Source organism: Salmo salar, chromosome 24 (genome assembly GCF_965601325.2).
Source record: "Salmo salar chromosome 24, fSalSal1, whole genome shotgun sequence".
Taxonomy (NCBI): domain Eukaryota; kingdom Metazoa; phylum Chordata; class Actinopteri; order Salmoniformes; family Salmonidae; genus Salmo; species Salmo salar.
Window position 1 is genome coordinate 39,556,447 of NC_138314.1, and position 22,215 is coordinate 39,578,661.

Sequence of the window (22,215 nt, forward strand, 5' to 3'; positions counted from 1 at the left end):
ATTTCTTGCATAGAATAGCCTTCATTTCTCAGAACAAGAATAGACTGACGAGTTTCAGAAGAAAGTTATTTGTTTCTGGCCATTTTGAGCCTGTAATCGAACACACAAATGTTGATGCTCCAGATACTCAACTAGTCTAAAGGACAGTTTAATTGCTTTTTTAATCAGGACAACAGTTTTCAGCTGTGCTAACATAATTGCAAAAGGGCTTTCTAATGATCAATTAGCTTTTTAAAATGTTAAACTTGGATTAGCTAACACAATGTGCCATTGGAACACAGGAGTGATGGTTGCTGATAATGGGCCTCTGTACGCCTATGTAGATATTCCATAAAAAATAAGCCGTTTCCAGCTACAATAGTCATTTACAACATTACCAATGTCTACACTGTATATCTGATCAATTTTATGTTATTTTAATGGACAAAAAATGTTATTTTCTTTCAAAAACGAGCGATGTCAGAGTGGAACGGACTAAGATACAGTAGAATAGTATATAATACAGTATATACATGTTGAGATGAGTAATGCAAGATATGTAAACATTATTAAGAGAATGAGATACCGTAGAATAGTATAGAAAACAGTATATACATATGAGATGAGTAATGTCAGATAATACTTCCTGAAGGGACTGTATCAGCTGTTTTATGGTGGCTATGGTACTTATTGTTGTTTACCCTGACTGCACTACACATCTCCCAATTGGGACAATGAAGGTGTATGCCAAGGCCTTCTGTCTCCAGTGGGTGAGTGGTCTAGCTAAACTTAGCCTAGCCCTGTTTTCCTGCAATCTCCATGGGTGTGGTGTAATTGTGATCATCGTCTCCATCCCCAGTCTGCTAGATGACTACTGGCACTTCATGCTGTTCATGCTCTCACTGCCAGAGAGCAAACATGCAGGTGGAACATGTAAGATAGTAACAATAATCAGAGCTATGCAAAAGCAGCTAGTCTCAGGTACGTTGTCCCCCCTCCATTCAGATCACTCTGTGTTGTGTCATTACCAGTAGCCTCATACAGCACAACTAATGGCTGAAGGATTCTCCTCTCATGCAAATAACATTGATCTGATGAATCTAAAAATAATAGATTAGCTTGTTTTTGTTCTCGTCCTTTTTTTGCGAGCGCCATCGCTTTTGGCCTGATTTTATTTGAAATCAGGCGTGAAATTGGAAGTACACAGCTAATTTTCCATGGAGGACCAATTTTGCTGATAACCCCCCTTCATACACGATAGGGGTATGGCCTTAACAGATCACTGTCGCTCATCTTCCCCAACATCTCAAGGTGCCATGGGAAATTCTTAATTGGGGGAGGAGAACTTATCATTTCTCAATGGAGAGTCCAGGTTCCCAGGGTTCTGGAACAGATATATCCAGGCTCCCAGGGTTCTGGAACAGATATATCCAGGTTCCCAGGGTTCTGGAAAAGATATATCCAGGTTCCCACGGTTCTGGAACAGATATATCCAGGTTCCCAGGGTTCTGGAACAGATATATCCAGGTTCCCACGGTTCTGGAACAGATATATCCAGGCTCCCAGGGTTCTGGAACAGATATATCCAGGTTCCCAGGGTTCTGGAACACATATATCCAGGTTCCCAGGGTTCTGGAACAGATATATCAAGATTCCCAGGGTTCTGCAACAGATATATCAAGATTCCCAGGGTTCTGGAACTCATATATCCAGGTTCCCACGGTTCTGGAATACATATATCCAGGTTCCCAGGGTTCTGGAACAGATATATGCAGGTTCCCACGGTTCTGGAACAGATATATCCAGGTTCCCAGGGTTCTGGAACAGATATATCAAGATTCCCAGGGTTCTGGAACAGATATATCAAGATTCCCAGGGTTCTGGAACACATATATCCAGGTTCCCACGGTTCTGGAACACATATATCCAGGTTCCCATGGTTCTGGAACACATATATCCAGGTTCCCACAGTTCTGGAACAGATATATCCTGTTTCCCAGGGTTCTGGAACACATATATCCAGGTTCCCATGGTTCTGGAACACATATATCCAGGTTCCCACGGTTCTGGAACACATATATCCAGGTTCCCACAGTTCTGGAACAGATATATCCTGTTTCCCAGGGTTCTGGAACAGATATAGCACCGTGTGTCTGATTTAAGGGTGATACTGATGGTGGATGAGGAGTTCTATCTCTCACAGTCTAATCACAGATGCTTTGATCTATGAGACACAACGCCAGTTACCTAGCTAGCTGTCAGTCAGATAAAAAGAATCACCGTGCAGGACTCACTCACTCACTTAAGCTCTCTGCTTTCCTAGCGCAGAGCAAGGCAAGGCAAACCTCACTGGTGTCTTAATGAGAGCCCTGCTTCAAGCCTTTTAACCTTAGGCTGAGTTTCTCCTTGCTTACAGTGGCAAGAAAAAGTTTGTGAACCCTTTGGAATTACCTTGATTTCTGCATAAATGAGTCATACAATTTGATCTGATCTCCATCTTAGTCACAACAATAGACAAACACAGTGTGCTTAAACTAATAACACACAAATGATTGTATTTTTCTTTTCTATATTGAATACATCCTTTAAACATTCACAGTGTAGGTAGGAAATGTGAACCCCTAGGCTAATTACTTTTCCAAAAGCTAATTGGATTCAGGAGTCAGCTAAACTGGAGTCCAATCAATGAGATGAGATTGGAGATGTTGGTTAGAGCTGCCCTGCCCTATAAAAAACACTCACAAAATTTGAGTTTGCTATTCACAAGAAGCATTGCCTGATGTGAACCATGTCTCGAACAAAAGAGATCTCAGAAGACCTAAGATTACAAATTGTTGACTTGCATAAAGCTGGAAAGGGTTACAAAAGTATCTCTAAAAGCTGTGATGTTCATCAGTCCAGGGTAAGATACATTGTCTATAAATGGAGAAAGTTCATCACTGTTGCTACTCTCCCTAGGAGTGGCCGTCCTGCAAAGATGACTGCAAGACCTCAGCACAGAATTCTCAATGAAGTTAAGAAGAATCCTAGAGTGTCAGCTAAAGACTTACAGAAATCTCTGGAACATGCTAACATCTCTGTTGACGAGTATACGATATGTGATACACTAAACAAGAATGGTGTTCATGGGAGGACACCATGGAAGAAGCCACTGCTGTCCAAAAATAATATTGCTGCACGTCTGAAGTTCGCAAAAGAGCACCTGGATGTTCCACAGCGCTTCTGGCAAAATATTCTGTGGACAGATTAAACTAAAGTTGAGTTGTTTGGAAGGAGAAAAAAAGGAACAGCACACCAATATCAAAACCTCATCCCAACCTTAAAGTATGGTGGAGGGAGAATCATGGTTTGGGGCTGCTTGCTGCCTCAAGGCCTGGACAGCTTGCTATCATCGACGTAAAAATGACTTTTATCAAGACATTTTGCAGGAGAATGTTAGGCTATCTGTCCGCCAATTGAAACTCAACAGAACTTGGGTGATGCGCAGGACAACGACCCAAAACACAGAAATAAATCAACAACAGAATGGCTTCAAGAGAAGAAAATACGCCTTCTGGAATGGCCCAGTCAGAGTCCTGACCTCAACCCGATTTAAAATGCTGTGTCATGACCTCGAGAGCGGTTCACACCAGACATCCTAAGAATATTGCTGAACTGAAAGAGTTTTGCATAGATGAATGGTCCAAAATTCCTCCTGACCGTTGTGTAGGTCTGATCCGCAACTACAGAAAACATTTGGTTGAGTTTATTGCTGCCAAAGGAGGGTCAACCAGTTATTTTTAATCCAAGTTATTTTAAATCCACATACTATTTCCACCCTACACTGTGAATTTTCACACGGTGTGTTCAATAAAGACATGAACATGTATAATTTTGTGTGTTATTAGTTTAAGCAGACTGTGTTTGTCTATTGTTGTGACTTAGATGAAGATCGGATCAAATTTTATGACCAATTTATGCAGAATTCCTGGTCATTCCAAAGGGTTCACATACTTTTTCTTGCCACTGTAGGTAATGAATCGGCTTACTTTCTGCTCGTATTCTTTCGGGCAGAAAGTTTTTTGGTTGAAAGAATCCCCCATGTGTTGTTCGAGACCCTGCACATGGCTCCAAACCAGCAAGCCGGACCATCAGGAGGAGTGTCTCTGTGTCCGAACACGCTGCCAAAATCAATAGCTTTCTCCTTGGCCGTGGACTAATGCGGCGAGGCAAAGTTTAATGTCCCAGGCCTTGTTGGGTGGTGCCATAGAGAGCGGCTTGCTTTTGGTCCAGATTTCTCGTTGGCCGCTCTATTTTCGTCATCAGTTGTGTGTTAACAACCTTGAACTGACGTGTTGGTTACAGCAGCCAATCCCCAGAGGAGCACATCTTCCACCGGATTTCTGGCCTTTCTCTAATTAGGCAGAAACATCTGCCCTTGGACAAGCTGGGGAGAGTACTAATGGGCGTGAACGAACACAGAGAGCCTGAGGTGGGCTGGCATGTACTCATGCACACACACACCCACACACACCCACATGCACACACACGCACGCACGCACGCACGCACGCACGCACGCACACACACACACACACGCTGTGAGTCAATGAAGCATAGCCCTATCTGTGCTCTGTGTGGCGAGCATGTTTCACATACCACTTCACACAAATACTGTGCTGGAAGTCCACAGAATCATCATGAAAACATAGCAGGCAGTAAACTTGCAAGTCATCAGCGAGATTGCGGGGAGATAAAGAGAGATGGGTGGTGGGAGAGAGAGAGGGGGAGGAGTGGGAGAGAGATATAGAGAGGGGGGATGGGAGAGAGATATAGAGAGGGGGGATGGGAGAGAGATATAGAGAGGGGGAGATAGCGAGAGAGAGAGAGCGGGAGAGAGAGAGAGAGCGGGAGAGAGACAGAGAAAGGGAGAGAGAGAAAGGGAGAGAGGGCTGGAGAGAGAAAGAGAGAGAGAGAGAGAGAGAGAGAGAGAGAGAGAGCGGGACTAGGGAGCAGGGCAGAAATAGAGTTCAGAAATAAATGACCAGTCAGTAAGTCTCAGCCAGGGCTGTAAATAGTTCCTATCATGTCTGGCACAGAGATGGGCTTCCAGTGTCATCATGGCCCTCACCGATGACACCCACTCGGTTGTCATGGTTACTATCCGGCTGAGTGACCAGTGGACAGAGTGGAGCGAGGAAGAGAGAGAAAGAAAGAGAGGGAGGGAGATACCATGATTGACAAGTGGTAGTAAGAGAAAGAGAGAGGGATTGGAGAGGGAGACAGAGAAAGAGGGAGAGAACAGATAGAGCGACAGGAGGAGAGTGAAAAACCTCTCCCTCTCTGTTTGCCTTATCTCACTGTCTCAGTCCAATTGACAGGTTGTTTTATGGGACTTGTCTGCAGTGTAATTATGAAGTTTTATTGAGTCTTTGTAGGAGATTAAAACACTATTAACGCTCCGCTGTCATACTCTCCAGCTGTTGCTTTTGTTTATGACTAAAGTGTTTTATGACACCCCCGCTTTAGTCACCTAGACATTTAGGTTGAATTAAATACATTGAGCAGGAGAAACATGGGGTGCTGTCGGCAAAGAGGAAGACTTGTCCTTGTAGATGGGAGAGTGATGGAGATGTGTGGAAGGAGGAGAGGAAGAAGGGAACTGAGACGTGTACAGTGAATCTAGGGATCTGCTTGGGAGTGCAGAGCAGAGAGAGATATTTATAAAAAGACATGGCTACCCAAAGAGGAGTGTGTATGTGGTCACTGCACGACGGGAGGTAGAGACAGAGATGCACTTTCTCCTTTACTGTGATAAATATTCCTCAACAAGAGATTCATTATTCACAGAAATTACTACATTTATTCCTCATTTTAATTTATAAACCCAGAGGAAAAACAAAAAATGATCATAGGCACAGGAGTAATGTCTCCTCTTGCAGGCAAATATGTATTTGTTTGCCATAGCCTAAGGGATACTGAATAATAACATCTGCATAGTAAATAGTAAATCAATTATTATTAGTATGATTGTTATTACTATTAGTGGTATTATTGTTATTACTATTATTATTGTTATTACTATTATTGTTGTTACTATTATCCTCTTGAAGTTCTCCGTCCCATATGCGGGATCAACATCCAGCGTAAAATCATTTCGCCATATTCCCATAAACCGAACAATAGAAAAATGTCATTTTCTTTTTTTCAAATATAGGACTATTTTATATCGTTTTATAGATACACATCTCCTGAATCGAACCACGTCGTCCGATTTCAAAAAGGCTTTACAGCAAAAGCAAAACATTAGATAATGTTAGAGGAGTATATCGTCAAAGTATTCACATAGCCATTTTCCGAACCAACCACATGCATCACAAATAACCAAAAAACAGCTAAATGCAGCACTAACCTTTGACAATCTTCATCAGATGACACTCCTAGGACATCATGTTACACAATACATGCATTATTTTGTTCGATAAAGTTCATATTTATATGTAAAAACAGCATTTTACATCGGCGCGTGATGTTGACTAACTATTTTCCCTCAAATGCATCCGGTGAAACAGCGCTACAATTTACTAAATTACTATTCGAAAACATTTTTAAAATGTAATATTGTCATTCTAAGAATTATAGATTAACATCTCGTGAAAGTACCCGCAATGCCAGATTTAAAAATAACTTTACTGGGTAATCACACTTTGCGATAAAAGGGGATGCGATACTCAGAAAAATAGGCTACCGTTACAGGTCAGCGCCATCTTGGAACAATCGCATATCAAATCTACTCTTGTATACTATTGTAAATAATCCCTTACCTTTGATTATCTTCATCAGAAGGCACTTCCAAGAATCCCAGGTCCACAACAAATGTATTTTCGTTCGAAAAAGTGAATCATTTATGTCCCAATAGCTTCTTGTTGTTAGCGCGTTCTGAAGGCTGCACCAAATGTACCGTCGTCCACGGGACTTCTCTGTCACCAAAATGCAAAAAAAATAATATTTAAGTTCGTTCAAACATGTCAAACGTTGTATAACATAAATCTTTAGGGCCTTTTTCAACCAGAGCTCCAATAATATTCAAGGGGGACGGTTGCATTGTCTTTCAAAACGTTTCGAAAGGGGAGGGTAGCCAGGGGCGCCGGCGTCATAATGGTGATGGCCCTCCCCATGTGACCAAGATCAACAGCCTCTCATTCTGTCAGTTTTCACAGTAGAAGACTCAAACCACTTTGTAAAGACTGGGGACATCTAGTGGAAGCAATAGGAAGTGCTCAATGAACCATAGCTCACGATGTGATTTATAGGCAAAGTGATGAAGTTGAGTCCGCAATTCAGAATTCCACATCCTGTTACGATCTGTCTCGGGGTTTTGACTGCCATATGAGTTCTGTTATACTCACAGACACCATTCAAACAGTTTTAGAAACGTTAGGGTGTTTTATATCCACAACTATTAATTATATGCATATCCTAGCTTCTGAGTTTGAGTAGGAGGCCGTTTAAAATGGGCACGTATTTTTTTTTTAAATCGCTGTAGCGCCCCCTATCCTAGGCGAACGTCAAGAGATTGTTGTTATTATTATTATTATTTCTTGTATTATTATTATTGTTGTTGTTGTGATACAAGTATGAGTATGAGTGTGAATTGTGTTTGTGTGTTGTATTGGTTGTGTTTGCATGTGAGCAAGGAAGTGTGTGCTGTGTATATTAATGTATTATTCTGAAGCTCGGAAGGCACATTCCAGGGAAAGGGATATCTGTAAGTTAAGCATTAAAAGAGACAAAATTATAAAATCAATTTTATTTCTAACAATGGTAATGATAGCAGTTTAATGATGGTGGTGGTAGTAGTAGTAGTAATGATGATTGTAGTTGTAGTACTGATGTAATGGTGAGGACGACAATTAGTTAGTTATAAGTTAGTTATGATTTCATTTTCCATGTTTAGCCTTTTACATTTATTATATTCCTACCATTGAATGTTAACATTTTGTTATTACTATTATTATTCTTTATTACAATGTATATTTTATACATTGTTGCTTTGGCAATATTGACACAATGTTTTTCATGCCAATAAAGCAGCTTGAGAGAGAGAGAGAGAGAGAGAGAGAGAGAGAGAGAGAGAGAGAGGGGAGAGAGAGAGAGAGAGAGAGAGAGAGAGAGAGAGAGAGAGAGAGAGAGAGAAAGAGAGAGAGAGAGAGAGAGAATGGGGAAAGAGTGGGGAATAAGAAATGTCTTTAAACGCAGAACAAACAAGTTTAGAGCATTGGACCAGTAACTGAAAGGTCACCGGTTTGAATCCCAGAGCCAACAAGGTGAAAAATCTGTCTCTGTTCCCTTGAGCAAGGCACTAACCCCATTGCTCCAGGGGCGCCGGATAAGGGTGACCGTGGCCCTGACTCTCTACGGGTGTGTCAGGGGAAGTTGGGATATGAAGAAACACATTTTTATGTGTAACAGGACAAATTATAATAATGATTAATATTATCATTATTGATGATGATGAGGAAGGCCCAAAAAATCGTCAAAGACTCCAGTCACCCAAGTCATAGTCTGTTCTCTCTGCTACCGCACGGCAAGCGGTACCAGAGCTCCAAGTCTAGGTCCAAAAGGCTCCTTAACAGCTTCTACCCCAAGACATAAGACTGCTGAACAGCTAATCAAATGGCCACCCGGACAATTTACATTGACACCCTCCCCCCATTGTTTTTACACTTCTGCTACTCACTGTTTATTATCTATGCGTAGTCACTTTACTCCTATCGACATGTACTAACGGTATCCCCTTATCGGTATCCCATGTATATAGCGTCGTTCTTGTTATTTTATTTTATGTTTTACTTTAGTTTATTTGGTAATTAACTCTTTCTTGAACTGCATTGTTGGTTAAGGGCTTGTAAGTAAGCATTTCATGGCAAGGTCTACACCTGGTGTATTCGGCGCATGTGACAAATAAAGTTTGATTTGATATATTATTGTTATTATTATTATGATTATATTTGTTTGTTTGTGTGTGTGTGTGTGTGTGTGTGTGTGTGTGTGTTTACGTTTAAGTGCTCCCACTGCGATCCACCCTAATTCCTATCGTTGTGTTTTTGCTTTACAGCAACTGTCATTTCTGCTCTTTGGAATTACACAAATTATAGTGTTCGCTCCATTAGCTGCTCCATGATACCAAAATATTATCGCTAGTTAACAGTTGACATGGATACATATTTATGCTTGTTTGTATAAAGTATTCATAGGTTTTTCTCCCACCCACAGCATACTCCATTTTTTATGAGAGACTACAGCATTTCCGTATAGCATGATCCACCCAGCTCTCTCATGATGTCCATAAAATGAGGGTCTCTATTCAGTGTGTATCACTGAAGCATTACAGATTGTGTGTTTCTATTCAGTGTGGATCACTGAAGCATTACAGATTGTGTGTTTCTATTCAGTGTGTATCACTGAAGCATTACAGATTGTGTGTTTATATTCAGTGTGTATCACTGAAGCATTACAGATTGTGTGTTTATATTCAGTGTGTATCACTGAAGCATTACAGATTGTGTGTTTATATTCAGTGTGTATCACTGAAGCATTACAGATTGTGTGTCTCTATTCAGTGTGTATCACTGAAGCATTACAGATTGCGTGATAGAAATGTAAAGGACATATGCAGCGTTTAAGGTGTATACGGTCTGCTAACGCGGGACCATTGCTTTTAACTTTCAATCACGCTGTAATGCTGAACTTCCCCGTGGGTTAAATAGCTTGACAGCTTTCATGACTGCAGTCTACTTACAGTTAGAGGTGTCACAACGTGAACACGTACTGTGCATACACAGTCAAAAGCATTTGCTTTAAAGTGGATAATTGCACCATCAGATGCATATTTTAGAAATGTATAATATTACTCAGGCTGGTCAATCCTGACAAAATATGTATTGAATTCCTGAATATATATTCTAATATATTTTGTCTCTCTATCATTGTGTTTTTCAGGTTGTGGAGACGAATCTCATGGCGTTCGACTGTCACTGGATCATCATCAATGAGGTCAGTGCGGAGGCAGCCAAGGCTACAGTGTGGCATGCTGGGTTGTAGTGTTGTTGTGTTTGGGGTGGGTATGCTGAGGTAACAGTAGGGGGTACTGCAGAACACTGGGGGGGGGGGGGGGGTCACAAATACCCTCAAAATGAACACAAACAGACACACACTTTACTGACTTTCTGCTGAATAACACTCGTGTAATAAATTAACATGTTTCATGTTGAAAGGACAGCTACGGCCAGGTTTTATCTTTAATATGAATGAGAGATGATGGCTATAATGATGTTCCTTTATCTTCAACTCACCACACTGAAGTTGTTCGGATTGAAAAGCAGAGCATTCATAATTGACCATTCCCCTCTATATGTGGGGATGTATGGCATGAAGACAGGCTGGAACACGCTGCCCTCTCTCTCTCTCTCGTTCTCTCTCTATCTCACACTTTCCTTCCATGCCTCCCTGCTTGGCTTGTTCCACATGGCGGGGTGAATGAGGACAAATGCCAACACACTGATCCAAATGAATACTGGCAAGTGAGGAAAAAAATAATACCACTTCAAGAGAAATTTAAATGGGGTCCGCCGACGATGGAGGGATGTTTTTCCACGCTCTTCCTCCAATAAGAGCAGGATTGATTTGGGGCTGCTGGGGGATGGTCCCCTGTAGTTACCAGGATAGGTTTGAGGGAACTAGAGGGTGCATCCTAATAATATATCTCTCGTTCACTACTTCCCACAAATCTAATAGCAGTGGATTTGTTGGGACATGGGCTTGTGGGGATTTCTTATACCTGTCATTTCCTTTCAAATCAGTGACGGGAAGTAAACAGTGTACACTTTTGTGAGAAAAGAGAGATAATTGGGACGTAGCCAGACATTCACAGTCTGTGCTAGGGTTGCTCTTGCTAACTCGTGTTAAAAGACCAACCTGAATACAGTAGGTTTACTTGTCAATCGGCTCAGCGTCACTCTCAGAATGCATAGATGCCATGGATAGGAATTCAAAGCTAAAGAATATGCCAGTAATACCAGAACCTTACTAGACTGATAGCATTACTTGAACTCAGACTGAAGAGCATAGAAAGTAGCTTCAACTTATTAAAGAAATATATTACGTGACATTGTTGTCTTGAACCTACAGATGTAGGATCTTCATTTGAGCCAGTTTGCTACAGACGAACCATCAAACAGGCAAGGGTAATCCTTATTCTTCTGGAAAATGTTATCCCAACCGGGGGACTTCTGTCCTCCATTAATTCCGAATTTGTTTACATTTTTGCTGTGCCGCCAGGTGTTATGGGATAGCAAAGGATGCATGGGATTGGGACATGCCAATTTTGACATCCTTCCTAGAGGTTCTGCCTCATAAGGCAGCATCCTTAGTATTACCAGTTGTCTCGTTAAACTATCAATACACGCTAAATTCACCTGCACAGCTGATCTTAATTGCAACCATTAATGGTCACCTCATTACCGCTCTCTAGAAGATGCTTGCAACCAAAGTGAACCCTGGACTGAAATGTGTAACTACATCAAGTCAATCAGGGAATTGAGTTATTCGTGCCAGAAGGACGTGGGCCGGAACCGAACCCATGCGGTAGGCCTATATCTGCGCACTGAAGGCAGCAGCTCTAACTGCTAGACCACCCCATGATTGACCTCAAGTTTGACAGTTCATTCGTAACCTTAATATGAAGTAGACTCTTGTATGCCTTAGCCTAGTGGAGACCAATATTTATCTTGTGTTATTAAGCTATATAAAATGATGGTTGTTGATGTGTATGGCTGCATTTCAGATACATTCTTGTAAATGTTTATGTTGCAGTAATTGGACCGCGTTTGAGCGAACAAGAGAGAACATAATTTTGATAGCAAGCCCTGATCCCCATGATTCGACTGCCCCGGCATGGAGAGAAAGAGAACTGCTCAAGTTAAGATCTGACATTTGTACAAGTTTGCTACAAGTTCCTGCAACAACAGGATGATCAAATTAAGATACGGCATCTGTAATTGCTTTGGTCTATTCAGAGATGAACCCGCTCTCCTATTTTAAATGTCAATCGCCTTAGCATTTGTCCAAAAGTATCACACGTCAAGTTAGATGACATTCTCCTTGCCATGCGGACTCCTAGTCATGGCTGATATGTCATGTAATCTAGACAGGAAGTTTGACAGAAAACAAGTCGGGGCAAATCCCTGACCCTAATTAAGCCTTAACCGCCGAGGCCCCCAGAGGGACCACAGTCATGTCCCAATAATTTACACTGACGACATGCCAAGAGCTTTTAGTACATGTCCACTGAAAGTCAAATTAGTTGACGTTTGTCAATTGGTACGTACCAGCACTTTGGAGGAGTTTGTACTCCTGTTAATAAAAACGTGTAAAAAACAAATGCCTCCCTGACAATGTTTCTTTTCTTGCCCTTTGGCAGCAAGTTTTTTAGCACTTTTCTGTGTTTATTCCACCTTTTGTCAGAGCTTTGCGAGATAATCCCCTTCCTCATTTTACTGGGGGGAAATGTTTGGGCCATTGCCTATTACAAAGAGACCAGAATTTGACACATCACATTGCTAAATCGTTTGAAATTGGATTGGCTGTTCCTCTGTTGGCAGGCAGGTGTATCGTTGCGTTCTGTTTGGATGTGGAGAATGGCCACCAGAGCAGTGATATTAGTGGACGCGGTCACCATCACCAATGTCATGCAGACGAAACATGTGCAAATAAAAATCAGTCAGCTTGGTGGAGTTTTGGAGCTACCTTCACCAGGGACGTTCCGACGTCTGCATTCATTAAATCATCAGACCCTGCTCCCCGCGCTCTGCATGTCCGGTCTAAAAAGAGGGAGATGTCTTTAGGCTAAAATTAGCAAGGTTCCACAAGGACGAACACATGCACATGCGCGCTCTCTCTCTCTCTTCTATGCCCCTCACTCACTCCCCTCTCATGTGATCAGGGTTTACATCAAATGAATAATGGCTAGATGCACGAGGCCTCAAGTGCTTTCTTAACACAAACTGGGAATAGTATAATAAATGCAATTTACTGTATGAATTGATCCATGACATATTGATGATTACATTTCAATTTTAGTCATTTAGAAGACACTTCTCCGCAGTGACTTACAGGAGCAATTAGGGTTAAGTGCTTTGCTCAAGAGCACAGACTTTTCACCTTTTGGTTACTGGCCCAACGCATCCAATGCTTTTAACCGCTAGGCTACCTGCCGCCAAACTTACTATAGGATTACTATACAATTACTATAGGATTACTATAGGATTACTATACAATTACTATACGATTACTATATGATTACTATACAATTACTATACGATTACTATATGATTACTATAGGATTACTATAGGATTAATATACAATTACTATATGATTACTATAGGATTACTATACAATTACTATAGGATTACTATAAGCTTACTATACAATTTCTATACGATTACTATATGATTACTATACAATAACTATAGGATTACTATATGCTTACTATACAATTACTATAGGATTACTATAGGATTACTATACAATTACTATACGATTACTGTATGATTACTATAGGATTACTATATGATCACTATAGGATTACTATACAATTACTATAGGATTACTATACAATTACTATAGGATTACTATACAATTACTATACGATTACAATAGGACTACTACAGTATATGATTACAATAAATCCCTTTATATCAGTTGTGTATTTGTTTATACAGAAAATAATTGGTTTCCCTCTGTTCTTCTGAACCCACTGGTGTGTGTGTATGTGTGTGCGTCTGTCTGTCTGTCTGTCTGTCTGTCTGTCTGTCTGTCTGTCTGTCTGTCTGTCTGTCTGTCTGTCTGTCTGTCTGTCTGTCTGTCTGTGTGTGTGTGTGTGTGTCTGCCTGCCTGCCTGTCTGTCTGCCTGCCTGCCTGTCTGTCTGTCTGTCTGTCTGTCTGTCTGTCTGTCTGTCTGTCTGTCTGTCTGTCTGTCTGTCTGTCTGTCTGTCTGTCTGTCTGTCTGTCTGTCTGTCTGTCTGTCTGTCTGTCTGTCTGTCTGTCTGTCTGTCTGTGTGTGTGTGTGTGTGTGTGTGGATGGGACTCTTTGGGATCCTGCAGGAAATCTCAGACCAGGACGTCCAAGAACTGGTGATGAAGTCGATTGGGCGTCTGACCCTGATCAGACAGACCTTCCCCCTGCCCCAGAACACCAGCCAGCGCTGTGTCAAGCACAACCACCGCATCAACACCTCCCTCTGCGACCCCAAGGACCCCAAGGCTCAGACACTGGAGGTAACACACACCACACCAAGGGTGTGTCCCAAATGGCTCCCTTTTGCTTATATAGTCTACTACTTTAGACCAGAGCCCTGTCAAAAGTAGTTCACCACATAGGGAATATGGTCTTTCCCATTATGCCGTTGTCCCCTCGTCACCCTATTTGCCGGCATCCTTTTCCTCCAATTTCACAACTTCAAATTATCTCAAAGTTGTTGATGGCACCAACGTTGTCGCCCTGTGCCCCCAGGCTTGTGTTGTCTTCCCGACTTTGTAATTAATTTTTGGGGAAGTAGGCCCAGAATTTGTTTGTATCAAACATCATAATTCATTGCAATATTATCATGGAAATGTGGCACATCATTTCTCTGTTGTTATATAAAAAGAAATGTGTCCCTGGGCAGCAATATTGTGTCTATAGTTATTGTTGAACATCAAGCCTTCAAATACAACAAATGCAGGGAGGAAAAGAACATTGTACCTAGGGTTTTATATTTTCACCTTATATTTCCTTCCAGAGAATAAATCACTTTTCTCCCCGGTAAGCCAGTATTTCCAGCCAAAACCGGAAGTGTCATTCATATAAAACCAGTCGGACATGCAACATTCTTAGGTGTATTATTATACATAAAGCTAACATTTTCATGTTGCATTCATTATCATTCGTCATCATTCGTTAGCCTACTTTAGCCTGAAAATGTATGGTAGTCTATTTCTAGAGCTTTTAACCTGTTAGTGATCCCTTCCCGCTCCAATCCCGTTAGCGGGATCGATTTGACAACATCCAGTGAAATTGCAGAGCGCCAAATTCAAACTTCAGAAATATCAATATTCAAGATAACCAAAAATATAACTGTAATACATCAAAATAAAGCTTAACTTCTTGTTAATCCAGCCGCAGTGTCAGATTTCAAAAAGGCTTTACGGCGAAAGCAGACCATGCAATTATCTGAGGACAGCGCCCCGCATACAAACACATGAAAATAATTTTCAACCAGGCAGGTGGCGACACAAAAGTCAGAAATAACGATATAATAAATGCCTTACCTTTGAAGATCTTCTTCTTTTGGCACTCCAAAATGTCCCAGAAACATCACAAATGGTCCTTTTGTTCGATAATGTCCTTCTTTATATCCCCAAAATGTCAATTTATTTGGTGCGTTTGATTCAGAAATACACTAGTTCCAACTCGCCCAATATGACTACAAAGTATCTAATAAGTTACCTGTAAACTTGGTCCAAACATTTCAAACAACGTTCTTAATCCAACCTAAGGTATCCTAAAACGTAAATAATCGATCAAATTTAAGACGGGATATACTGTGTTCAATACTGGATAAAAACAACGTGAAGCACGTTCCAGTTCACGCGCACCAAACAGTAGAATCCAACTGGAGTGACACTCACAAAGAACAGCCGTACTTCTTAATTTCTCAAAAGAAAAAACGTCAACCAATTTCTGAAGACTGTTGACACCTAGTGGAAGCCATAGGCACTGCAACCAGGTTCCTATTAAATAGGGCTTTCAATAGAAAACAAATGGGAAATACTATGACCTAAATTTTTTCCCCCCTGGATGATTTGTCCTGTTATACTCACAGACATTATTTTAACAGTTTTAGAAACTTTTGAGTGTTTTCTATCCAAATCTACCAACTATATCCATACCCTAGCTTCTGGGCCTGAGTAACAGGCAGTTTACTTTGGGCACGCTTTTCATCCGGACGTGAAAATACTGCCCCCTATCCCTAAGAAGTTTTTAAGTCAATGATCTCTCAATGTCTTGTTTTTTAAATGTTTATGCCTATTTATGTCGGAGTTTTGATACAGTCTGAATCACTTAGGCAAAAATTATTTTAACAATTGGTCAAAACGCATTGGCTAGCCTACATCATATCCCAAAATATAGCCACTGTCACATATACACCGGGATTTAGGAAGCAGGTGTAGCAGATGAGTTTAATAGTGAAGAATGCAGATTAACAAAACATGAGAAGCATACAGAACGTGAATGAAAACAAACCAACACAGTCTGATGACTGAGGCCACTGAGGGCTAAATAAAGGGAAGGTCATCCAGGTGATGATGAAGTCCAGGTGTGCGTAATGATGGGGAGCAAGTGTGTGCATAATGATGGTTGCCAGGGCCGGTGGTTAGTAGACCGGCGATGTGGAGCGCTGGAGAAGGGGAGCGGGAGAAGGCGTGAGCCATGGCATGAAAATAAATAAAGTATGAGCCTTCTGGCTGCACAAACTTGGACTAGGCCTACATAATAACATTACATAAATAAATCCTTCCCAGCCTAACAAATATAGCATAAAGAGAGCCTTCTCGAGCCACACAAACTGAGGTTATATGCTACAATCTTATAAAAAAGGGCTCCAAAAGGGTTCTTCGGCTGTTCCTTTTTGGTTCCAGGTCTAACTTTTTTGGGTTCCATGTAGAACCCTCTGTGTAAAGGGTTTTACAAGGAACCAAAAAGGGTTCCTCAAAGGGTTCTAGTATGGGGACTGCCGAAGAACCGTTTTTCTAGATATTACGTTTTTTTCTAAGAATGTACAGAAATAACCTGGCACCCTGTAGCAAACAAACCTACCCATAATGCACATATATAGGCCCTACCTGTTCAACTGTTATTCTTTCTTCTGATGTGGACTCTCAAAAACCACAGTTCCCTCTGCACTCAGGCGGATCCTGATCTTGATATAAATTGTCCACCGACTAAAAAAGGCTTGCTCGACCTCTGTGGTGTCCTGGATGGTGTCCTGGATGATGTCATGGATGGTGGCCTGGATGGTGTCCTGGATGGTGCCCTGGATGGTGTCTTTGAATGTGTCCTGGATGGTGTCCTGGAAGGTGTCCTGGATGGTGTCCTGGAAAATCTCCTGGATGGTATCATGGATGGTGGCCTGGATGGTGGCCTGGATGGCGGCCTGGATGGTGTCATGGATGGTGCCTTGAATGTGTCCTGGAAGTTGTCCTGGAAGGTGTCCTGTATTGTGTCATGGATGATGGCCTGAATGGTGTCATGGATGATGGCCTGGATGTTGTCATGGATGGTGGCCTGGATGGTGTCATGGATGATGGCCTGGATGTTGTCATGGATGGTGGCCTGGATGGTGTCATGGATGATGGCCTGCGTGGTGGCCTGGATAGTGTCCTGGATAGTGTCCTTGAAGGTGTCCTGGAAGGTGGCCTGGATGGTGTCATTTATGTTGGCCTGGATGGTGCCATTTATGTTGGCCTGGATGGTGTCATGGATGGTGGCCTGGATGGTTGCCTGGATGATGCCCTGCATGCTGTCCTTGAAGGTGCACTGGAAGGTGGCCTGGATGGTGTCATGGATGTGTCCTGGAAGGTGGCCTGGATGGTGTCATTTATGTTGGCCTGGATGGTGTCATGGATGGTGGCCTGGATGGTTGCGTGGATGATGCCCTGCATGCTGTCCTTGAAGGTGCACTGGAAGGTGGCCTGGATGGTGTCATGGATGGTGACCTGGATGGTGTCATGGATGGTGGCCTGGAAGGTGGCTTGGAAGATTGCCTGGATGGTGTCATGGTAGCTGTCCTGGATGGTGTCCTGGATGGTGACTTGGATGGTGTTCTGGATGGTCCCCTGGATGGTGTCCTTGAAGGTGACCTGGATGGTGGCCTTGATGGCGAGTGCCTCAAACAGGTGCAAGTATCTCGATCTGTTGTTTGCGGCTTCAAACAGGAAGAACTCCTTATAGAGGATTTTCAGGAGGTTGGATTCCTTTCTCTCCTTTCTTCTGTTGAAAGGTTGATGGCTTGCTGCAACGTTATTGACGGGTTCGGTGTTGCTTGCACATCTGTTGCAGCACCTTCATCCTCTGTGCTACTCTTCTCTTCCTCGAACAGTTGTTTGACGATTCCGTTGCAGTCCTCAACAACATGGCCCTTCTCAACAGCATGGCCCTTCTCAACAGCATGGCCCTTCTCAACAACATGGCCCTTCTCAACAGCATGGCTCTTCTCAACAGCATGGCCCTTCTCAACAGCATGGCTCTTCTCAACAGCATGGCTCTTCTCAACAGCATGGCCCTTCTCAAAAGTTGGAGCCAATTTTGTAACCGTATTAACTGCATTTCAAGGTCGCATGTTTATTTCAGCATAAACAATGCGTGCACTTTGAATTTAAGTAAATATGGTAGGCTACAACAGTGCTCACACTCACACACACACTGAGCGTTGATGATTGATCATACAGATTGAACAGTTCCATTTCATGTCACGCTGTTCATAAAAAATATTTTTTATAATTTGCTGGTTTGGTGAAGTGCAATGAATCACTCCAGAGAATGCGTTTCCACTACTCCAGAGTCCAATGGCAGCGAAATTTACGTCGCTCCAGCTGACGCTTGGCATTGCGCATGGTGATCTTAGACTTGTGTGTGGCTGGTCAGCCATGGAAACCCATTTCATGAAGCTCCCGATTAACAGTTCTTCTGCTGACGTTGCTTCCAGGGGCAGTTTGGAACTTGGTAGTGAGTGTTGCAACCAAGGACAGACAATTTTTACGCGTTACGTACTTCAGCACTCAGCGGTCCCGTTCTGTGAGCTTGTGTGGCCTACCACTTCGCGGCTGAGCCGCTATTACTCCTAGACGTTTCCATTTCACAATAACAGCACTAACAGTTGACCAGGGCAGCTCTAGAAGGGCAGAAATTTGACTCACTGACTTGATAGAAAGGTGGCATCCTATGATGGCGCCCAGTTGAAAGTCCCTGGGCTCCTCAGTAAGGCCATTCTATTGTTTGCATGGTTGTGTGCTTGATTTTATATACCTGTCAGCAACAGGTGTGGCTAAAATAGCCAAATCCACTAATTTGGAGGGGTGTCCACATAATTTTGTATATATAGTTTAGCAGTGACAGATACAGACCGTACTTAGTAATACACAGAGATGTTTTTGTATTTTGATCAGTAGAAGACTGAGACAGACAGACAGACAGACAGACAGACAGACAGACAGACAGACAGACAGACAGACAGACAGACAGACAGACAGACAGACAGACAGACAGACAGACAGACAGACAGACAGACAGACAGACAGACAGACAGACAGACAGACAGACAGACAGACGGTGCCAAGTGTGGTGCGGAATACTGAGAGGACAGACGGAGAGCAGTGGCAGTCAGTGGAGGACAGTGTGTGCCCGGTGCAGTTGTGAATAGTGCAGTTAGGCCTGTGTTTTCTGTCAGTGTGGAGGCAGAGGAGCAGTCAGGAGAGTGCCCCAGAAGAAGCCCAATTTCACACTGGACTGGAGCACATCATCTGGGTCTGCCTGACCACACTCCCCCCCACCCACACACACACGCGCGCACTATGCACACACACACACACAAATACATGTGTGCACACACACACTCACTGCCTCCTCCTGTATAGCAGTGGTCAGCGATCACCCAGCCTCTCATAGGAGCCAATCTCAACAGGCTAGCCACTGCCGCCCCTCCTCACACTCCCAGGATTTCCATGAACCCCCCCCCCCCCACACACATACACACGCATACACATGCATGCAAGCAAACCGGGGGTCATGATCCCCCAATATCAGAGACAGGCCAATGGCTGTCTGTGGCTTTACACTACGCAGTACCACTCAATTCCTAATTTTATGATTGGATCCACCCACCGCCAATTATGCTTTTGGTTTGTCCAACTCCTCAGAGGTCGTGGTTTGTGATGGAAATCAAGTTGTGCAAGGCTTATAAGGGGAACAGAGCTCCTCACTTCTTAACCCTTAATTATGTGAGCTACTTGTAACAAATAAAGAACTACAGTCACATTTAGCATGTTAAATTCATAAGCACGAATAATAATTATATATAAAGGGATATTTTTCAAGTGGAGAAAGTTTCTATTGCGAGTTTCACATCTCGTGTGTGAGAGCTTTTTCTCAAAACGAGTGGTAATTGTTCACGGTTATATTGGACTCAATTTTGTGAGTATTTTTTAACTAGGCAAGTCATTTAAGAACAAATTCTTATTTTCAAGGACTGCCTTGTTCAGGGGCAGAATGACAGATTTTTACCTTGTCAGCTCAGGGCTTCGATCTTGCAAACTTTCGGTTTCGCTAGGCTACCTGCTGCTACCTGCCACATCAGTTGGGCTACAGCTGATAATGCTGATGGCTAAATAATATACCAGCCTGATAATATAATATGGGATAATATGTCATTAGGCACTTTTTTGAAGGGGAAAATTATATTTTAATGGTGTCAATTATTTTGATTCAATGGTAGACTCCCTCAAGCACTTACGTTACGTAGAAAACTTTCAATCAAACTTTCTCACAGCCGTTCTACAAAATAATTGCCAAGCGTGGTTACTTACTGAACCGCTAAAATTATACCAACCTTTTAATGTAATACAGAAAAATATTGGCATTTCAGTTGTGATATATTGACCAAATTAAGAGGAAAGTTTTAGATGTATTTTCCCTTAAAAATTCACCAGAAACAAACATTTCACAGCTATTTAAAAAAAAAAATCTCCTTGGAAAGCATGCCCCAACAAGTCACATAATACATTGCATTAACTCACTGTGTGTGTAATGATAGTGTTTAACATGATTTTTGAATGACTACCTCTGTACCCCAACACATAAAAATATCTGTAAGGCCCATTAGTTCAGCAGTGAATTTCAAACACAGATTCAACCACAGCATACTAAAACATGTTGTCCTGTAGTATGTTGGGTGATTGTGCTGTTGTTTTGCATGGGGAGCCAGGCTATATCCTTAATGACACCCTTTTCTAACACTGATGGCAGGTAGCCTAGTGGTTAGAGTGTTGGGCCAGTAACCAAAAGGTTGCTGGTTTGAATCCCTGACCTGACAAGGTAAAAAATCTGTCATTCTGTCCCTGAACAAGGCAGTTAACCCACTGTCATTGTAAATAAGAATTTGTTCTTAACTGACTTGCCTAGTTATAACGTCTATGGGCTAGCCGTGCCGCTAGCGACCCACCTCGACAACATCCGGTGAAATTGCAGAGCGCGAAATTCAAATTACAGAAATAGTCATATTTAACATTCATGAAAATACAAGTGTCATACATCAGAAAAAAGCTTAACTTCTTGATTATCCAGCTGTTATCCAGCCGTTTATCCAGCAGTTCAATAAAGTCCTTCTTTATATCCCCCAAAACTCAGTTTAGCTGGCACGCTTAATTCAATAATCCACCGGTTTCCCTCCTTCAAAATGCATACAAAATGAATCCCAAACGTTACCGATAAACTTATCCAAACAAGTCAAACAATGTTTATAATCAAACCTCAGGTACCCTAATGCGTAAATAAATGATACAATTTAAGACGGAGAATCGTTATTGTCATTACTGGAGATAAACAGCAAAGTACGTGCTCTCATCCACGCACATGAAAACACTACAGCCAAAATGGGAGCCACTTAGAAAAACTACAGATTCTAGCTCATTTTTCCAAAAACAAGCCTGAAACTCTTTCTAATGACTGTTGACATCTAGTGGAGCCCTAGGAACTGCAATCTGGGAGGTTTTCCCTTCATATTAAAAATGACAGCCATAGGAATCAGTGGTGGGCCGAAAATAAAATGTTCTGGATGGTTTGTCCCCGGGTTTTCACCTGCCATATCAGTTCTGTTATACTCACAGACATTATTTCAACCGTTTTAGAAACTTTAGAGTGTTTTCTATCCGAATCTACCAATTATATGCATATCCTAGCTTCTGGGCCTGAGTAACAGGCAGTTTACTTTGGGCATGCTTGTCATCCAGACGTCAAAATACTGCCCCCTAGCCCAAAGATTAAATAAAGGTTAAAATAAAAAAACGGACATTGACAGTGATAGGCCTGATTGCTGACAATGATGGGACTGCCTACAGGGATGTGGTCAGAGACCTGGTAGTGTAGTGACAGGGAAACAATTTC

The 22,215-nt window shown here is 42.1% G+C and overlaps 1 protein-coding gene across 2 annotated transcripts in view; it reads left to right on the forward strand.

Moving 5' to 3' along the window:
• LOC106585836 (glutamate receptor ionotropic, delta-2) overlaps positions 1-22,215 on the forward strand; it is a 623,881-nt gene that overhangs the window by 391,848 nt on the left and 209,818 nt on the right. For both annotated transcript variants that reach the window (XR_001324086.3, XM_014172508.3), the window contains exons 5-6: positions 9,959-10,012; positions 14,121-14,294. Coding sequence is in view for 1 of the 2 variants with exons in the window: in XM_014172508.3 (XP_014027983.1) it covers positions 9,959-10,012; positions 14,121-14,294 (228 nt within the window). In the remaining variant the exon portion in view is untranslated. The remainder of the gene's footprint in view (positions 1-9,958; positions 10,013-14,120; positions 14,295-22,215) is intronic.